At 42.2% G+C, this 19,811-nt stretch overlaps 1 protein-coding gene across 1 annotated transcript in view; it reads right to left on the bottom strand.

The window, feature by feature from the left end:
- The window catches only part of NPSR1 (neuropeptide S receptor 1), a 150,216-nt gene extending 134,685 nt beyond the window's left edge, over positions 1 to 15,531 (bottom strand). Inside the window, exon 1 of the mRNA XM_014838764.3 lies at positions 15,006 to 15,531. Within this exon, the coding sequence (XP_014694250.2) occupies positions 15,006 to 15,152 (147 nt within the window). The 5' untranslated portion in view covers positions 15,153 to 15,531. The remainder of the gene's footprint in view (positions 1 to 15,005) is intronic.
- Between the last annotated feature and the right edge of the window lie 4,280 nt (positions 15,532 to 19,811).

Here is a 19,811-nt window from a genome sequence, read left to right as displayed (position 1 = left end):
GTTTGGTAAATAGAACTTTGATAAGAGTGGGCTTAGCAAGGATCCTCCCAGTTTACTGAACCCAAAGTTATCTATGGTGATGGCCTGTCCTGGAGACAGGCCTTTATTTTAAATTTGTTTTAGGCAGTTGGGGGGAAAGGTCGAATGTTCTTGCTGAGTCTGAGCCTTTATTGTCTTCAGCTTGAAATAATCTGCATACCCTAGTGGCGCATCTTGGGGAGGCCTGCCCTGCACCCCATCATTGCCAAAACAATCATCCTTTCTTACAAATTTTTATAGCTTCTTTGTAGTATTAAGTTCATATATGTACTAGGATTTTATTTTCAGGGCTAACTATTTGTTATTATTGGTCTGTTAATTATTGTACTAATTATAAAATGTTTTGCTTAATGCAGATTTATCTTTATTAATAACCAATAGGGAAAAAAAATCCCTCTTCCTCATTAGCCTTTATATTTAAATCTCTTAGCTTTTCTCGCCTGGTTTTTTTTTCAATGACTTTTTGAATGATTTTGTCAAATTAATACAGTCACATTGAAATTTTGACTAAAATTGTTTTAAACATTATAAGATAACTTGGGAAGAATTGATATCTGATGCAGGCTTGGTGAGCCAAGGAGTTGAAAGAAAGATTTCTTGGACTCTCAAGGTCTGGCATTAATGCTCTTTTATTCAGAGAATAGTATGAAATAGCATGGGGACAGAACCCATGGGCAGTAAGAGCTGCAGGCATGGGGACAGGACCCATGGGCAGTAAGAGCTGCAGGCATGGGGACAGGACCCATGGGGAATAAGAGCTGCAAGCATGGGGACAGGACCCATGGGGAGTGAGAGCTGCAAACATGGGTTGAGGGTAGGGCTAAATTTAAGGCATAGGTATGTGAGTTATCTCTTTACAAGACAAAGGAAAGAATATGTAAAAAAAAATGTCATTAAAATGGTATCACTGCAGGTGGGGTCTGGTTATTGGGTAGTCCTACAACTTTAGATAAGAATCACATTGGATTAAGTAAATGGCTGAAGCCACCACCTTAAATACCATCTTCAGCTAAAGACAAAGGAGGATGTTGGTGGTGGGGGGGGGTGGGGTGGGGGGAGGAGTCAGTTACATGAGGTTACCAGACAAGCACAGTAAACACGAGCAAGATTATTATGCAGACTTAAGTCCTTGCCTTCCCCATTAAGAGTTTCTAGAGATAAGGTCATCCCCCCTTCCTCCTGGTACAGAGAGGAAGACACCCCTACAGATGGAAACTTCCTTCACAAATGCAAATGTCTCTCATCAAAGGGCAAGCAAATTCCACCCTTCAGAGTTTCCTTCCTGCCTGCAGCTTTCAAAAGTAACCAGTCCAAAATAATCCTCATCAATATCTTCACAAAATTAAATCTTCCTGTCCTGGAGCACCACATGTTTTTTCATTTATTCAAATATTTTATATATTTCACTCATGCTTAGCATTGAGAATTAATGCTATCTTACTTTGACTAGTGTTTTCTAGTTTCTAAAGTACCCTCATATTTTCATGATCCTCCCAACAAGCTGCCCAGGAGATCTGACTCAGAAACCTAGAGACCACTGTTCTTGTCCTGACTCTGCTATTTACTGGCTGTGCGACCTTAGGAAGATCACTATCTCTCTGGGCTTCATCTGCCTAAAGATGTGGTTCTGTTAGGTTATTCTGCAGGTTCCTCAGGGAGAGAACATGACATGGCAGAGCGTTTTCTGAGCTTTCAGGGACCATTCTCCATGGAGCATCATTAGAGGTACCGAAGTAATGTCTGCAGTCAAACAAATTTGGGAAACGCAGGTTAGGCAGAACTAAACAGGTTTCTTTTCTGTAAGACTTCTCAGAGACTTAAATAGGCTAATACATCCTCTAAGCATATGACGATATATAATGTGTGCTGTTTCCCAAACCTTTTTGGCCATAGTCCCCTTTTATCTGCTCAGCAACTCTCTTAATTAGAGTTCTGTGGAATATCCTTTGGGAAGTTCTGATAGGATGGAAACATCATGTGCTTTGGTACCAGATCTGGGTTCTAATCTTTGGACTATTAACTACTGTGTGAATTTATCTTCTCTGAGCCTCACTTTGCTGCTCTGTAAATCAGCATAATAATGCCTGTTTTAGAGTTAGAGGAGTTACTGTTAGGATTGCCAATATCCCCTGCCTTTCTCAGAGGGAAGATTATATTTCTCTGTTCCATTGAGACCAGATCTGACCACGAGCCTACTTTGGCCAGTGAATTGTGAGCAGAAGTGATATGTGTCATTTCTGGGCAGCAGCTATAAAAGTCAGTGCGGGGTTCACTATTCTGTTTGTCTGTCTGTCTTCTGAGTCTTATATTATGGAAGCCTGTGTTGAGATAGAGTTTCCATCAGCCTGGGTCCCTGAGTGACTACAATAAACAGAGGCCCCTTGTTAACCAATAATGAGCATGTGGCAACAGCAGGATATAAACATCATGGTTTTAACTCTCTGATGATATCTGCTTTTTTGTTGCCACAGCATAATCTAGCTTAACCTGCATAATGAAGGAATAAATAAAACAATCAATGGAAAAGACTAAGTGCTTGGCAGAAATAGCATTCAATAAATTATTCTAAGTTTTATTTTTGGCTAATAGTTTCTGTATTCTTGCATACCTTTTGAATTTATCCCAACCTAGGCAAAAAAAAAAAAAAAAAAAGACCCTCAAAAGGAACTAAATGGATTGGAAAGGGAATCAAATTTATTCTTAATCAAAAGAATATTTTCTATTTGCATAGATTGCTATGTGATGCCAAGGGCAATAGTCCACAATACTAGATGAAAGAAAGGAAACTTGCATTTGGGCACTAACAATATTCCCTTTCCTTTTTTTATTAAATTATGAGTTGTGAATAATGGTCCTTGACTTCTGTTCAATATGCGAGTGGAATTCTGAGTGCTGTGAGAGCTCTCTGGTCCCATGCAGAGCCTGGAATACAGCAGGCCTGGGTGAGTCATGGCTCCAGCCCGGCAGAGGAGCAACACAAAGAGACTTGAGGAGAGGGAAGAAGAAGGAAAGGGCACCTTCTTCCCTGTTGCTGTTGCTTCTTCAAGATACTCCAACAATCCTCTAGACCCAGGATGACCTTCCTTGCAGTCTCAGGCCCCAGGAGCTCAGGAGAGTAGGGGTTTATTTACATTAAGCAAAGTCCTCTTTAAAATGCAAATAGCCATAGATGGTTAAGGGAGCTGCGGGGAGAGACACCTGAGGGAAGGAATTCATTTACTCAGAACTGCTTTTATGTTAAGACTTGCAACACTGCTCCTTGAGGAAAAAAATTTTGAGATGAAAGGAGAACTAGGGAAAAGAGGTGGGAGAAAAAAAATTTTTTAAAGCAGAGCGTGCAAAGTCCATGTTGAATGCCCTGATAGGGAGGAGAGCAGACAGAGGAGGCTGGGAAGGGAAAGGAGTGGCTTGTGAGAGGCCAGGAAAGCTTAATCTGGGTTCTTGTGAATCCTGTCAAGGTTCTGCTTGCTTCTTATTCCTCTCCAATTACCTACTGTTATCTGCAGAAGTCTCTTTCCTTCCAAAAATGGAACTCAAAAAGGGGGAGTCCCAGGAAGTTTCTGCTTTATTTAACTTTGGCAATAGGGGAATGTTCTGGGTGGCTGGAGAGTGTGGGAGGATGAAGTGTCTGGGTGGGTGGAGAGTCTAAGAGGCTGGTCTTTAAGGGCAAGGGCATCAGTCCTCCTTCACTGTCCACTCCTCTGGGGCTGGGTGTGGGGGGTGGTTCTCACAGGTAATTAGCGAGTATAACTCCTCCACCACTACCTGCCTCCTTCTCTCCCCAAAAGGTAACAGTTGTATCCTCCCCGACTTCACCATCCTGCAGAGAAGCCATCTCAGTTCTGCTCCCTCAGCAGAGCTGCCTGGGGCCAGAGAGCCCTGTAATGTGGTCAGGGTGGCACGATATAGAACTGGCTTCAGGGTCCAGAGTCCACATCAGAAAAGGATGTGATTCTATACGCTATGAGGGGAGAATAAAAAGTCCTCCTATTGAGCAGTCTCAAAAAAATGAGCTGATGTTTTGGGTAGTTTTTGAGCTAATGTTTTTAAAGTGCTTTTAGTATTTTTCCATAAAATTACACATGAATAGCGTTGTCATTATCTGGAAAGTAAAGAAACATTCTGAAAAATTTAAGGCCTTTTTCTTTGGGAAGAGTGAGATACTTGTTGGTTACTCAGAAAAATACAGTCCAGTCTGAATCAACGTTCATAAAAGTCTATTCAATCTGTTTCTAATCTAGATAATAATAGGAAGAGAAATATGAGCAGAGCTAGCCCTGAACTGCCCAAAATGTGGAATAAATGGAATGCCTATTTGACTGTCTGTGGTCCTTTCACTGAACAAAATAGGGGTTCTCTGCCCAATGCTCGTAAACAAGCCAATTAATTATGGCATCAGCCTTTGGGGGAGAAATGTGCTTTATTCTTCGAGATCCACCTGCAGGGAGACGGGGGGGGGGGGGGGGGGCGTGTGCCCTCAGATCTGTCTCCCCAATTCAGGATTTGGGGGAAATTTAAGAGGTTAAGGAGAACAGGCTGGCACCCAGAAACGCTAGCGAGACAGTTCTTGATTGGTGGGCTTCAAGCATTTATGTTAAGGTTTTAAACATTTACAATGGCGTTCTAGACATTTATGATGGGGTTCCAAACACTTGTGATGAGGTGGGAAATGAATTTTAACACCGGATTTTCCTGAATGAGGGATCCTATGCTTCTGATAAGAGTCCAACTTTCAAGTTCTAGCATGTCCCCATCCTTGGGTTCTGTGAGGAGGATCATTGGTCCTGAGGTCCTTTCAGGTCCTGATTTCTTCTTTCATGCATGCTCTGGCTTCACAACTTTGCAGATTTCCTGAAAGGCAATTCTTAATCACTCTGTTGATAAGAGATGTCAGTTCAAAAGTTTTGTTATTTTTTTAATTGGGATTTTTTTTCCTGCTTATTGAGCTTTGAAAATTTTTGATACGTTCTAAATAAAAATTACTTATTAAATATGTAAAATATAGATATTTTCTTCTACTATGTAATTAGCCTTTTTAATCTCTTACTAGCATCTTTCAAGTTATAGAAACTCAATTTAATGAAGTCCAATTTATCAAATTTTTCCTTTATGGATATGCCTTTAATGTTGTATGTGAGAAATCTTTGCCTAATCCAAGGTCACAGAGCTTTTCTCCTATATTTTCTTTTAGATGCTTTGTTTGAGGTTTTATACTTAGGGGTATGATCCATTTGGGGGTAATTTTTATAGTGTGTAAGATTTTGGCAGGAGTTCACTTTTTACATACGGTTATCCTTTTGTTCCAGCACCATTTGTGCTTTTCTCCGTTGGATTGCCTTTTTACCTTTGTCAAAAATTAATTGGCTATATATGTGTGGGTCTATTTCTGCACTCTCTACTCTGTTCCATTTCTGGATGTCTATCTTTTCCTCAGAACCACACGTAGCTTTACAGTAGGTCTGTAAACCAGCTAGTGTGAGTTCTCCAACTTTATTCTTTTTCAGAATTATTGTGGCTATTCAACTTCCTTTGCCTTTCCATGTATATTTTAGAATCAGCTTATCAATTTTAACCCCCATATCGTCTTTCTTCTCTGCCTCTGCCAACCTTTTCTGATTGCCCAAGGACCTGCATGTGATCCGACATGACGTCCCATTGCTTCTTCCTTTCAGCTCCCAGACAATCCTTGTCAGACTGAGCACCCATACCTCTCACTGGGTCATCATAACGGACTCTCTGTTCCCAGTGACCCTTCCCTCCAATCCGTCCAACACTCTGCAGCCTGATTAATCTCTCTAAAGTCACAGATTTCACTGTCAACATTTTTGCTAATAAAATTTCAAAGATTTCTTTTTGCCTATAAGGAAAAAAAATACATATTGTTAAGTCTAATGGTCCATTGGGTCTTTTTGCCTCTCTAACTCATCCACCTAAATCCAGAGCTTCAATCTACTTGTGTTCTATGCAGCTCCATTTGATTTTTTATGCAGAAATCCTTCTTTTCAATTTATTTATACCGCCCCTGCCCAGCCCCCTCCTTTTCTTCCCTTATCTAAGTGCCTACATCCTCTTCTCTTATACTTATATCATAATTATTGACTATATGTCTGTTTTCTCAATTAGGCAGAGCTGCCTGAGGGCAAGTACCTGTTTTGTCCATCTCTGAACCCCCAGTGCCTAAGGTACCACTCAGTCAAGCCAATCTGCAATTCTCAACTTGGTAGGGTGAAGGGGTATACAACATATGGGGAGGGAAAGAACATAGTTTAAAAGATTGTATTCTACATTATTATACTTTGATTTATTTTTAGACATGATATTTAATTTATTTTAAAATTTAAATTAAATTGAGTGAGACATATTTATGTTTATCTATAGGTGTTAAGAATTTACAAGGCTGAAGTCATTTTAGTAATATTTGCTGAATTAAAACATTAGTTTACCAGCCCCTTAGGATAGTGATAAATCCTCTTTGGCTCCCTTGTACCCAGTACAAGATCTTACCCAAAGAAAGCAGCTGGAGTCTCACTGTTCACAAGACAGATACATTTTCTGCTTGAAGTGTCCAGAGGCAGCAGACAGGAATCATGTGTGACTGACTGAGATTCTAGTAGATGAGGCTGGATCCATACACCCTATTGGAGCAGCTCCTATTGGCTACAGATGTTGCCCTCTGCCCGCTGTACCTTGCAGAGGAGCTCTGTGGCTTAGCTTCTATAATCAGGCATGAGAACACATAAATGGAGAACAGGCATGCGAATGTTAACATGTGCCTTTCCCAATACCTGCCTGCTGTCTCGAGCTCAGAGGTCAACGGTCTCCAGGTGTGGAACCAGTGCTGGCAGCTTGTGAAGGACAACAGACAGACCTTGGTGGTGTTCGCTTCAAGTCTAAAGTTCTGTCTCCACACCACCCCCCACCAATATGGCCTGCTGTGGCACCAGGACTCCTCCAAATCATAGCACTTTTAAAATTCAAACCCAATGGCTTGTAGAATAGAGACTCCACTCTAACTGTTCACGTGAATTTATTGAGACCTTAGGAATAAACTTGTTATGTAGTTTGTTTCTTGATGTGCTGTTTCATTCAACAAAATACTTATTGGCCATTTATCTGCTATATGTCAGACACTATACTAGTGGTAGTGAAATCTAGAGGTGCCCCTAAATGACTGATATCTGGGGTGTGTGTGTGTACGTGTGTATCTGTGTATGTATGTGTCTGTGTTCACGTGCACACTGCACATGTCTGTGTACATTTGTGTCTCTGTGTGTCTGTGTGTCCGTGTTCATGTCTGTGTGTGTGTGTGTCTGTGTTTGTGTGTGTAGGTGGACATACATGTCAAGAGATGAGTCATGTTGCACAGAGATTTGATGTGCTTTGAGAGCACAAGGAGTGCGATGGTGCTGGACTATTACACGAATCTGAAGCCTTCACAGAAAAGGGGGCAATCAAGCTTAGGTGTGACATCAGAAGGAAAAGGTGTGAGAAAGGCATTTCTGCCAAAGGTAAACAGAACCTCATTTCCTTAGAATGTGGTGAGACATTCAGCCCAGCGTGGTCCAGGATGTGAGGAGAGGAGCAGGGAGCGCGGTCAGGTCAGACTGTGACAGGCAGCGAGGCTGAAGACTTTGGGTTTTATCATGCAGACGGTGAAGATCAAACCAAGCTTTAGAGCAGTACACTGTGTTCCCCACACTGGGGGCATTCAGTTAAGCTACATTTCTCACGCCCATCAGCTAATTAATTCTTGCCAATGGAATCAGAGTCAAAGTCATGTGTCATTTTAAGCCAAAGTAGATAAGAGAAGGTTTGTCATCTCCCTTGGAAACCACTTGTTCTAGAATGCAGAGTTACAAGTTGACCTGCCTAAAACTGGGACAGGAGAGAAAAATACTTTCACTGTGTTAAACCACTGAGATTCAGGGTTTAGTTTTATTGTTGCAGACCCTAACCTATCCTGACTAAAATCTTTCTTTTTTTCTAGTTTTCTTTCTTATTTCATTTTTTAGGCAGTTCCTACCTTTAACTTCTCTCAGACTTAATGTTCACATATTTTAACCCTCCTAGAGCTGATGGAAGATCAAATGAAATACTGTGAAATCATGTTGTTAATTGTAAAGCGCTAACAAGTATAGGCATTTTAGGCAGCCATCAATATTGCCTGAGGGAAAAAAAAAACACCCTGATTACTCCTTAATGACTTCTTCGTGACCTTGACCTTGAGTGGTTTTGCCATCTTGTTGTATAGAAAATCTTCTTTGCCACAGTAGAAGCCCATCCTTCCTTTCTCTGGTTGGGACATCATTTCCCAGCTCTGTCAATAGCCCTTCTTGTAATGGGTCATTAAGCTTGCATAGATAAAAATTAGACATCATGTCAGGATGATCTAAGAAATGGAATCTTCTCTAGATATGTTGTTCTACATTTTTCATGGTCTAATGGAAAGAAACAGCTCAATTCACCACCACTGTTTAGGGACCTAACGCGTGTTAAAGTTGTCCTGAAGAGCTTCATCCACAGTGATCTCTCCCAGAATCTTTAGAAGCTTCTTCCATATAGAGACTGTGGGCTCCTCATCTCTCAGTAAATAGCTTTTGAAATGAGTGAAACAACCAATTCCTGGGGATATAATAATTAACATTTATTGAACACTGTAGTCTAGGCCACTCTCCATTCTTAACGGCTTCACAGGCGTCCAGTTACTTAGCTCGTTACAGCAACCCTCTGAAGCACATTCAATGATTAGCATTGTTTAAAGAAAAAGAGAGACAACAGGGCCAAAATAGGGGTTAAGCTCACATCACCAAACCAAGATTTAATACCTAACTTAATTACAGTTTCAACCTCTCCTGGGAGTGGAATCTCAAGCCAGTCAACCTGGAGTTATCTGGTCCACACTAGTGAGGCATGCTGCCTGATAGATCCCTGCCATCCTCTAAAGGAAAGTGACCTCGCCACAAACAGTCCACTCTGCTAGTAACTTCCTTGTCTCTCCCCTGTTGTCCTACAAGGTCTCTCAGAGCTCCTTTCTATTTGCTAGATGGGATGCTGCCCGATTCATGAGTCATTGAATAAAGCCAATAGGATCTATAAAACTTAGTTGAATTTTGTTTTTCTTACAGCCTCATTTGTCAGATGAAGAAACTAAGGCACAGGCAGAAGTGAACTGCCTAAAGTCACACGACTAGATACTGGTGGCGCTGGGACCTGACACCAGCAGTCTGGCTTTAGAGCTGGTCCGTCCCTAAAATGATGGGGAAGGCTTCAGAGCCTCAGTTTACCTGAGGATGACTAGGCTACTTCTTCTGCAATCAGGTGGACTGAGAAGTCTAGAGAGAAGCTAAGTTCAGTTACAGAAAAGTAAAGTTACATTTTCTTGTCCACTTGAGTACATGGATCGAAACATTCTTACCCACTACATCAACAGGAAATTATTTCAAAGATGACAGGATGACATTTTGAAGCATTAATGGATGCGTTCCTTCCTAGTTCCTTGACAAAATCTCCCCCAGCTCAGGCAGTCAGAGAGCTTTACTCCATCTGCCCTCAGGATGCAATTTTTATTCTATCAATACAGACAGTGAAACAAGTCAGCGTCCGGCTTTCAAAATACCTTCGTGGAGGATTTCATAAATAGCTTGACGAGAAATTATTTTCTACCTTGCAAGAGGATGTGTCTTTTGAGTATTCAGAGCTGAGAGCTTGGAATAATAAGTTTGGAAGAAAGCAGTGGAGTCAGTTTCCCCATGACAGAGAAAGAAGATGGGAGTGTTAGAGGATACAACAGTGGTACAGAATGGGAGGAAATTTAGACACAGATGAGAAAACATTGTATCGCCCCCTCCAAAGGTTAGCACAACAAGAGAGAGGAAGAAACAACGCCCACTCAGTTTGGGAGCACAGGAGTAGAAGGGTGCTGAGGTCCACTTACTGTATAAGACCCAGGGAATGCAGCCCTTAGGGATTTTCCCAGCCGTCATGAGGAGGAGTTGTACAGTTCTTATGGCCACATGGGTAAAGAGAGAGGACCACAGACAACACCACGTGTTTTCTATAGCCCAGAGTTGGGAGGGAAGCACCCAAACTTTTCATTCCAGTAAGGACACAGAAATTTAGCCAGGATTGAGAGAGGGAGAGAGGGAGATGTGAGCACTTGTGTACTTGAAGGAAATGTGACACAGGGATCCTACAGCAGAAAACAGTGAGGGCCTGCCTTGGGCCAGATGGGGATCTGGACAAGGGTCTGGAACCAGGATGACCACTTCTGAAGGCAAAACAGGACTCTTCTGATGTCTACTTGCCCATATTCCTCCCTAGGTCAGCTCCCCTCCCTCACTCCCACCAGACACGCGTAAACACACTCTAGAAGCACCATCCCTAGAGCTTAGATGCCTTCCCTGAGTCAGAAAATAGGAAAGCCCTTCTTTGGCTGAAAACTCTGCAATGACTGAGTTTATCTGAACTAACTAGGATTGTGTTTCCTGCCATCAGATGTATTAGTAATGCAAAGAGAAATTTAGTTGAAGTTTTCCTTTTTCACACACTAGAGTACATTGCTTGGGAATGGCATGACGCCGTTGTGGAGCCAACCAGTGACATTTGTGCCTTTCTCAGTGATGTGGAGTGAAATTGGACATGGTAGAGCTTCCCCAGGGTAGGAGATTGGAAAGTGGAGTGCTAAGTCTGGGTAGTAGAAACAGGCAGTAAATAGCAGATCTTTAATAATGATTTCACTGAGCAAAACTAGTAGTAATTTCCTATGAACAGCTGCAGAATTCAACTGTAGAAACTCAAAATGAACACATTGAGTAAAACTAATTAGAAGAGGACAAAAAAATGCATGATGTAAATGCAGGACCTCCTGTTATGACTTGCAGGAGATACATTGGAAGGTCAGAGACCCAGGGCTCCTGGATTGCAGAAAGGGCATAACTGATCTTGTTCTGCGGTCCAAGGCAGGAAAGGAGACAAGAAGTCCCAAAGGGGTATTATAGGACAAGAGGAGGGTTCAAGGAAGCAGACAAGTTTGCAGAGAGGAGTTGAAATGACAGTCACTGGAGGTGAAAATGATAGTACTTAGTAAGTAGGATGAGTTCTTAGAAACAAATTGTCAACCTAAATATAATGAAAACAAGCAGGGTATACCTAAACTTCTTAAACTGAGCTCTTGCTAAAGCCCAATGTGAGATAATTGGGACATGAGTTGAACTGGAATTTGCTATTGTTATCTTAATGGAGGATGGGTGTGTCAAGAAAATTAACAGTAAGACAGCTTGCAGGAGTGTGTGCAAACCAAGGGAAGCAACTGTGTCCAATCACCCCCAAGCACTTAGAAGCAACCATTTACCTGTAAAGAATAATTAGGCTAATTGCATATCATTTGTAACTACCCAGTGAAGGAGATTCAATAAAAGATCGTCATTAGGTAATATTTGGCAGTCTTGGTTCATGTTTCTCCCCTCACCTGAGAGTAATAGAACTGAGTTCATTTGCATTATTTTATAATTTAGGCAATTTACTAATTCAGACAGATTTCCCTCCCAGTTACTTTGAATTAATTTTCTCATCATTAAGAATCAGAGATTTAGGAAACATTGCTAGAGAATTCACCCACGAAATTAAGGGCTATTATGAAGAATTTCATCTTTGTCTTCCACTTGGACAGGTTTATATTCAGGTCCCCTATCCGCTTGCTGATGAACTAGGTCCCAGCCTCCTTGAAAACTTCTGGTAGATTCTTGAAGCCCATATAGTGCTGGGGGCCGGGACTTGAGGAGGTGAACTGGATGGACCTTGAAAGTCTGAGAAATTGGAAACCATGTAGGAAACCAGGGCATGAGCTGAGAATCTTGAACCCAGGACCACAAAGGGTTAGTCACATGAAGCCCGTGATGGAGGAAGGGGTGGTGCACTCACCTCCAACCTTCCTGGTGATATCCAAGGACATCCTTAGGATGCAGAGTAGGTTAGAGCAGCGGGAAGCAAGGGCAAGAATTTAGGAGTAGAGGTGAGAAGGAGGAAAAGGCTCTAAGCCCGTAAAGAAAGGGCTAGTAAGATCTAGTCAGGGATGTCTTGCCTCCCGCCAAGAAAGCTTTGGGGTTCCAAGGAGAACTAGAGTGCTGGGTAGGAAACCAGGTTAGAAGCCCAGGCATGTAGACTGAGCAAGACAGCTGAGACTAGGTAAGGTTGTAACATGGTGGGAACGGGTTCCTTAGGGCTACACCAGGTACTTGTTACCAGTCTTTGGTGCCAAAACTAATTCCATACCCCACTCACTGGAATCTGTAACTTACCTTGGTCATGTGGGCTTAGAAATGGGATAAGGATGAGCAGAATGTGCCTGCAGAGAAGGATCTCTACAGCTGGTAGAAACCAGGCAGGGCAGAGGCAGACATGTGGAGCCATGGTGAACAAGACCCCCACCTCTGTCACTGAGAAAGCAAGCTTTCTGTTGCCCAGCCGCATAAAACATAGGCAGGTGACAGAAAACAGAACACTGCACTTCATTTATGCAGTAAATATTTATTGAGTATGCCTAGCATGGTGCTGGTTTCTGGAGAGAATATGAAACAAACGTTAGGTATTCCTTTCACTCAAGGAACTTAATGACTGTTACACATTTACCTGACACATATTGACATAGCAGTTGAGGACAGAGCTGGATTAAGTGGCAAGGAGAGAGGTACACTCCATGACACTACTGGGACTCAGAGGAGGGATGAGTCAAGGGGCATGATGGAGGAAGCAACCCAAGGGAGCCTTAAAGAATGGGTGAAATTTAGATGAAGATGGAAGGCAATTCCAGATGGAAAGATACATGATAGGTTGCAATAATTAAACGAAATACTTCACAGAAGTCCTTTAGAAAGGTTCCTGGCACCAAGAAAACCCACAGCAAATGAGATATACGGCTATTGTGTTGTTATTATTTCTGCTACTTTTACTGCTGTTACCATTTTAACTTTTATGATATTTTTACTGCTTTTGGTAAAGTCATTGGAGATTAAAAGGACACATTTGTGAGATGGTCAAGAAGCAAAGCTCTGACTTTCTTCTTGAGAAGAATGTGGGGTAAAAGGATCACAGTGAACACGAGTTTTGCACCAGAACTATTTCTGTATCAACAGTGCATCAAAATGGCTTGGGCTCAAAGGGGACCATGAAAAAAAGTCACACTAGGACATTTAAGCTAGGGTCCCACAAACACCACCGCTGACTGCTGTGTAACTAAAAATCACTGTGTTGTAGTCAATGATTGCATCTCTCAAAAAAAGAAATGGAACATTCTAAGCTCCTGGCCAGACATAATTCCTCTCTTTCTGCTCCTTTCCTCCTCCAGTGGTCCCAGTTGTTTGACAGCAAGCATATCACTAGGGACGAGATAAAAATGATGTGATTTCTTTAGTGCCTAGAGCTGATATTGCCAGGACGGAGAGCAGACATTACTAGAGAGTGAGCCAGGATTTGTTTGTCCAAATATTCAAAACATCCCCTCAGGAGCTGTATTCAAAAAATGGCAAATGAGATTTTAGCTGAGAATGATTATTACCTGAGTCTCAGACCAACTGCCTTATCGCTGATTATTATCCCTTTTGCAATGGCCAGTCTGTCTTCATTCTGTTTGCTGTCCTGTTCCATAAATATCAAAGAGGCTACGGAGGCAGTGTCACTGAAAGGAGCCGTGTGCTTCCTGGGTGCACAAAGCCTGCTTCTCTGAGACAGAATCTCTGGGTCTGCAGGCTGACTTCATAGAGGGGGATTATTCAGTCAGCGGTAAACGGCAACGAACTCCAATTTCAGTTTCTATTTTCTATCGTGGAGTTGGGCAGCTGGGCTGTGCGTGCGCACGCATTAGGAGGTGGCTCTAAGGGACTGAGTCCCCTGCAGCCAGCCTAAGTAACTTGTCCGGGCTCTGCTTTGCTACGTTGTCTCTTGGTCCTTGAGCAGCGCTAGGCTGCCTCCCGGGACAGCTCCCTGCTGAAAGTTTTATTCCGAGTGTTCACAAAGAAGCAAAGCTCCAGTCGAGAGGTGGATATTACAGTATTTCTACCTTGGCGAGTAAAAATCAAATAATTTCAAGAACACTCAGAGGATTAAAAAAAAAAAAGCTGCTAGAATTTTTCTTGAAGTATTTTCCCTATTGGTATAAGAGACCCGTTTGATCCTGACCTGGGAATTATTGCAATGACTGAATGCACCATCAGGCAGCGCGTGAAATAACCTGTTGCCCCAGCTGATGCAAGAAGCAGGAAACTGTTGTTTTCTAGATGCCGGTTTGTTCCTGACTATGATCTTGTTGCAGAAGATGGAACAGTATAAGCTTAATAAGGATCATTTCCTCAATGTTGCCGTTGGATACTTTGAAGGTGAAACTCACCAAACTCCAAGTTCCTCGTTTGTTCTACGCGGCAACTTGTTGTAAACGGTGGCACCGCCAACTACAGCCAAACAATCTATTTCTCACTGATATTCAGTGGAAGGCTCAACAAAGAAAGCGTGGTCTTTCCTTCCTTATTCAGTGCTGTGTCTCTCGTTGCACCAGGCACTGTCCTGGGGCATGTGGGCTTTTCACATCTCTGATATTCCTAGCAAAAAGTCACAGAAATAACCCCCACAAGAAACAGACATTTCAAGCACTACTCTAGGATTAATTAAAAGTGCTTACATCTAAGGAAAGGGGGAAAATAAAAAAATCATCCACTCATAAACGCTACTCATTATTCACACATTTTCAGCAGCAGCAGAAAAGCTCCAGCAGTATTCATAATAAACTATAATATACGTCCTTGCATAGTATGAAAAACTCGTTGTTTTAGCTCATCATTTTTCTTTTACTCTTTTCAGTAAAGAGAAAAAACTACACCCATCCACATATATTGGCTAGAATTCTTTAACTGAGTCTCTTAAATTCACTTGTCTCATTATTTAAAATCAGTGTTCAGAGTGGAAGGCAGGAAACTTACCCTGAAGGAGTAGTAGAAGGAGCCCCATTCCTCTCCTTCCACCACTTCAGTGAAAATCACTGTGCCGGTGCAAAGGACTGGGGAGGAATCCAGTGTCTGCGTGGTCCCGTTGGAATTGGGGCTGCCCTCTGTGAGGTTGGCTGGCATGGCTCAGGCGGAGTTGAGCCTGGCTGTCCCCGTGCCTGCAGCAGAGGAAGAGAGTCCAGCTCCCGCCTGAGAGCTGGGCAGCAGCTGCAGCTCAGCGCCTCCTGTGCCTCCCAAGGCTTCTGGCTGGAGCTTGGCTGAGCAGAGGCTCAGAGCCCTCCTGGAGCCCACCTCAATGAAGAGCTCTGCCTGACGACAGGGAGAATCCACGTGCTGCTCTCTCCTCGGCAGCTCCGATCCAGTAGCCAGCACAGCCTCATCACCAGCAGTCCCGCCCAGGGCGGGGGCCTCACCCTGAGAACAGGTGGGAACCCCCCCATAGCGACCCACATGGCTCCTTGGATAGGCCTCCCTGGTGAGTTGTGCTTTTCCTAACTTCCAGAGTGCACTCCACTTCTGCTCCAGCTTCGATAATACAGGAATTTGGACTACGCAGCAGGTCAATTAATTCAGATCATGTTTGCACTTCTGAAATCAAATCATAATTACACATTTGTTTCAGTTGAGGTTGGCTTTTGACTTAAAATCCTTACCCAGCCATTTACTTAGTAGCCTGCACGTTATTTCAGTAAATGTGAGCAAATAGCACACCGGTATTCACACCTGCATTTCTTCTCTAGGTTTTCACAGGGCAGCTCTCAGAAAACCTGGGGGGGCTGTATTAGTCAGTAAGCCACGACCCCTCATGATGTGACTGGGAGTGATGCCTGGTAAATACTCTTAGCACTTCGATGTTCTTTCATTGGATGTCCAAAATCACTCTGTGCCATAGCCAGGGAACGTATCCTTATGTCCTCATTTTCACTAGAAGAGACTAGCTCTCAGATGTGAAATGACTTGCCCAAGATCCCCCAGCTGGTGATGGAAATGAGTTGATGACTGACCTCTTCAGAAGTTCCCAGAGAGGGGTGCTTTCACTGTAGCATACACTGATGTGCGTGGAACCTCAAATGCCTATCGAGGAGTGAAGTTAACATGAGTAAGAGTAGCAGGCCAGGTGTAAAACAAAAGGACTAAGCTGCTTGTTTTGCAACCAAGCATAAATACTTGATGACTTAAATTGAAACGCTCTGTGAGCCAAATATGTGCAGCCACTACCTAATAACGCCTGGCATAAGAAGTAGCAGGTTTAGCGATGATCACAAAAGACTGGAGTGCCCGGGAAATTTCCTGGGAAAGATTTAGTATAATCCGTCCAGCCCAGGAAGAGTACAGTGTACTAGAGATGAGAAGATATTGTCTATAGGAAGGGATAGCAAATAGGAGTGAGCTTTCCAGAAAACTGGATGAGCTGTGGGCTCCTAGGGAAAAGGTCAAAACAGGATGACAACCCAATAGCAAAATGAGCAAAGAATATTCTGACTGACAAACAGATATGAAAAGATGCTCAATCACATTAAAAATTAAGGAAAAGCAACTTGAAGCAATGACAGAATTTTAATCTATTGGCATAATGAAAACTAGGGTGTGACAACCCCAAGTGTTGACAACAATGAGATGAAATGGGTATACTTTTTCTCTTCTGGTGAAAGAGTTAGATGACATGGTTACTTTGAAGAGCAATTTGGCAGTTTCCAGCAAAGCTGAAATTATGTAGCCTATAATGCATCCTTCCGTTTCTTGATGCTAGAAATTTTCCATCTCTTTATCTTGGTTTCTTATATACCTGGGTTATGTGTATTTAATTTAGGGAACTTCATTGCACTGCACACATAAAATGTATGCACTTTTGGTAGGTATGTTTTACTTCAATAAAAACTCATAAAACAAAATCTCTGAGACATTCTGAGAAAGGGCAAAAGCTGGTTAAGTCATAGTGTGGGGAGGGTGGAGAGAGAGAAAATTGTAGATGCCATAAGCAGGGAATAGGTTAAGAGGGAACTTTCTGGTTGTGTTTTTTTTTTTCCTCCACTCATGGTCCGGATGGATGGTTTCTTAACCTGTGGCTACTCAAGAGAAACATTTATGTACATGCTCAAGGAGACATGCGACAAGATGCCTTTGCAACATTGTTTAGAGACAAATCAGAAGCAACCTAAATATTCATGATGACAAAGTCAGTGAGAAGCTCCAAACTGGAAACTACCCACATGCCCATCAACAGTGGATGGATAAATAAATTTCCATGTAGTCACACAAGGAAATGCTATACATCAATGAGAATAAATAATCTTAGGAAATATAACATTATAGATGAAACTCACAAACATAATATTAAATGAAACAGTACATTTTTTATTTATAAAATGTATTACTATATATGTGCATATATACATACACATATGTAGATGTAGATGTAGATATATGTATATGTGTATGTGTATGCACATGGAACACAGTACAGCAGTTTAAAGGAATGTTTGCAGATGGAAAACTAACATGGTGTGATGGTTAATTTCATGTGTCAACTTCACTAAGGAGCCAGGTGCCTAGATATTTGGTCAAACATTATTCTTGATGTGTCTGAGGATGTTTCTGGATGAGATTAATTTTTGAAACAGGAGACTGAGTAAAGCAGATGGCCCTCCCTGATGTGGGTGGCTTTCATCCAATCAATTGAATAGAACAAAAAGGCTGATCCTCCTGCAAATACGAGGGAGCTCCCCCTGCCTGACTGCTTTGAGCTGGGACATTGGTCTTTTCAGGCCTTTGGACTTGAACTGAAACATCAGCTCTTCCTGGGTCTCAAGCTTGACAGTTTTTAGACTAGACCACACACCAGCATCCTGGTTCTCTGGCTTGCTAATTACAGATCTTGGGACTTCTCAGCCTCTATACTCACAGGAGCCAATTCTTTATAATCTCTCTCTCTCTTTCCCTCTCTCTCTATGTATATCCTATTGGATAGACATACATTTAAATATAAATATTTATTAAATATAAATATAAATACATATTTAAATATAAAATATAAATACATAGAAATATAATATAAATAAATATATCATAGGGGAGGAAGACATTTCCTCTACACTCTCTGGGTTCTTCTGGCTGGAGAACGAATTAAATTCACATGAGACAGAATAGCAGTAGAAAATTAAACACAGCTTTATAACATGTATACATGGGAGAGGGTCAGGCAACCTGACCAACTCGCCAAAATGGCTGAAGGCACCACCTTAAATATCATCTTCAGCTAAAGACAAAGGAGGATGTGGGGGGGGGGCGGAGGGGAGGTGGAAGGGGAGTTGATCATGGGAGATTACCACACAAGTACAGTAAACAAGATGCAGATTTAAGTCCTTGTCTTCTGCATTGATAAAGAGTTTCTAGAGATAAGGTCATCCCCCCCTCTTCCTGGTACAGAGAGGGAGACACTTTTACAGATGCAGATTTCCTTTAGAATGTAAATGTTTCTTAACAAAGGGTAAGTAAACTCTGCTTTTCAGAGTTGCTTTCCTGTCTGCAGTTTAAAAGTAACCAGCCCCAAACAATCCTCATACCAAAGAGACATATCTTGGGGTGGCCAATTCCAGGCCTCCACAATATCTATATAAATATATATCCTTTTGGTTCTGTTTCTCTCGAGAACTGCAACTAATACACATGGCTTCTTGTTCCTCACCTGAATCCGTCCCTAGAGATTGCATAAAATGAGAGGGGCATTGATGGATCACAGGACTAAGAGTAAAGCTATCAGCTATCTGCTAGAAAGGCTTAAATGATAAAGCTGGGAAACACCATGTGTCGGTAAGGATGAGCAGGATGAAGAACGATCATACACTACTGTAGCGATGTGACTGGTGTAAGCCCTTTGGAAAACTTCCTGGCAGTATTATCTAAAGCTGAACTATGCATATTCTATGACCCAGTAGTTTCCCAACACAAATGGGCACTTATGTTAACCAAAAAAATGTAAAGATGAATAGAGCAGCTCTGTTTGTAATTACCCCTCATTGGAAACTACCTAAGTGATCATCAACAGCAAAGTGGACAAATAAATTGTAGGATATTCATACCATGCAAAGCATAAGACAATGAGAATGAATGATCTATCACTACTGGGAATAACACGCATAAGTCTCACATCATAATTTTAAGTTATAGAGAAGTTAGACACAAATGAATGCATGCTGTTTAATTTCACTTATATAAAATAAAAGCTAAGAAACCCTTGAGTGCGTAGTGGCTGGAATGGGCTAGGAAGAGGCTTCTGAGATGCTGGTAATACTCTGTTTCTTGATCAGAGTGATAGTTACATGAGGGTGTTCCACTTGTGAAATGTGTACAAGCTACATACATTTACAGTTTCTGCACTTTTCTTTGAGAACATTCTAGATGTGGGTCAGAGGCTGGTCAGATCACAGCATGAAAAAGGTGGGAGGTGGGAGGGGAAATGGCAACCTAGAGCAGGGAAGTGCCGGGTGCCATGGACAGGAGATAGGCTGAGACGGAGCTTTCTAGTTGTGCCCTTTTTTCTGCATACTTTGCCCAGGTGCATCATTGCTTGGCCTATGGCTGCAACAGAACAGAAGAATGGCAGCAGCAATTCTAGAGTCTGGTCTGGGGCGAAAGGAGAAGATCTCAACACGTGCAGAGATCTACTGCAGCATGGCCTCTGGGTGTTTCTTCTTGCCCATCCATATCAGGCTGAAGTCAAGGGGCTATGGAAGTTCATTTCCATGGGTACAAAGCAAAAATTGGATAGCAGTTTCCAAGCCT

Source organism: Equus asinus, chromosome 1 (assembly GCF_041296235.1).
Source record: "Equus asinus isolate D_3611 breed Donkey chromosome 1, EquAss-T2T_v2, whole genome shotgun sequence".
NCBI classification, from domain to species: Eukaryota; Metazoa; Chordata; class Mammalia; order Perissodactyla; family Equidae; genus Equus; species Equus asinus.
Note: the sequence above shows the minus strand (reverse complement) of the source record. Positions and strands in the feature narration are given on the sequence as shown.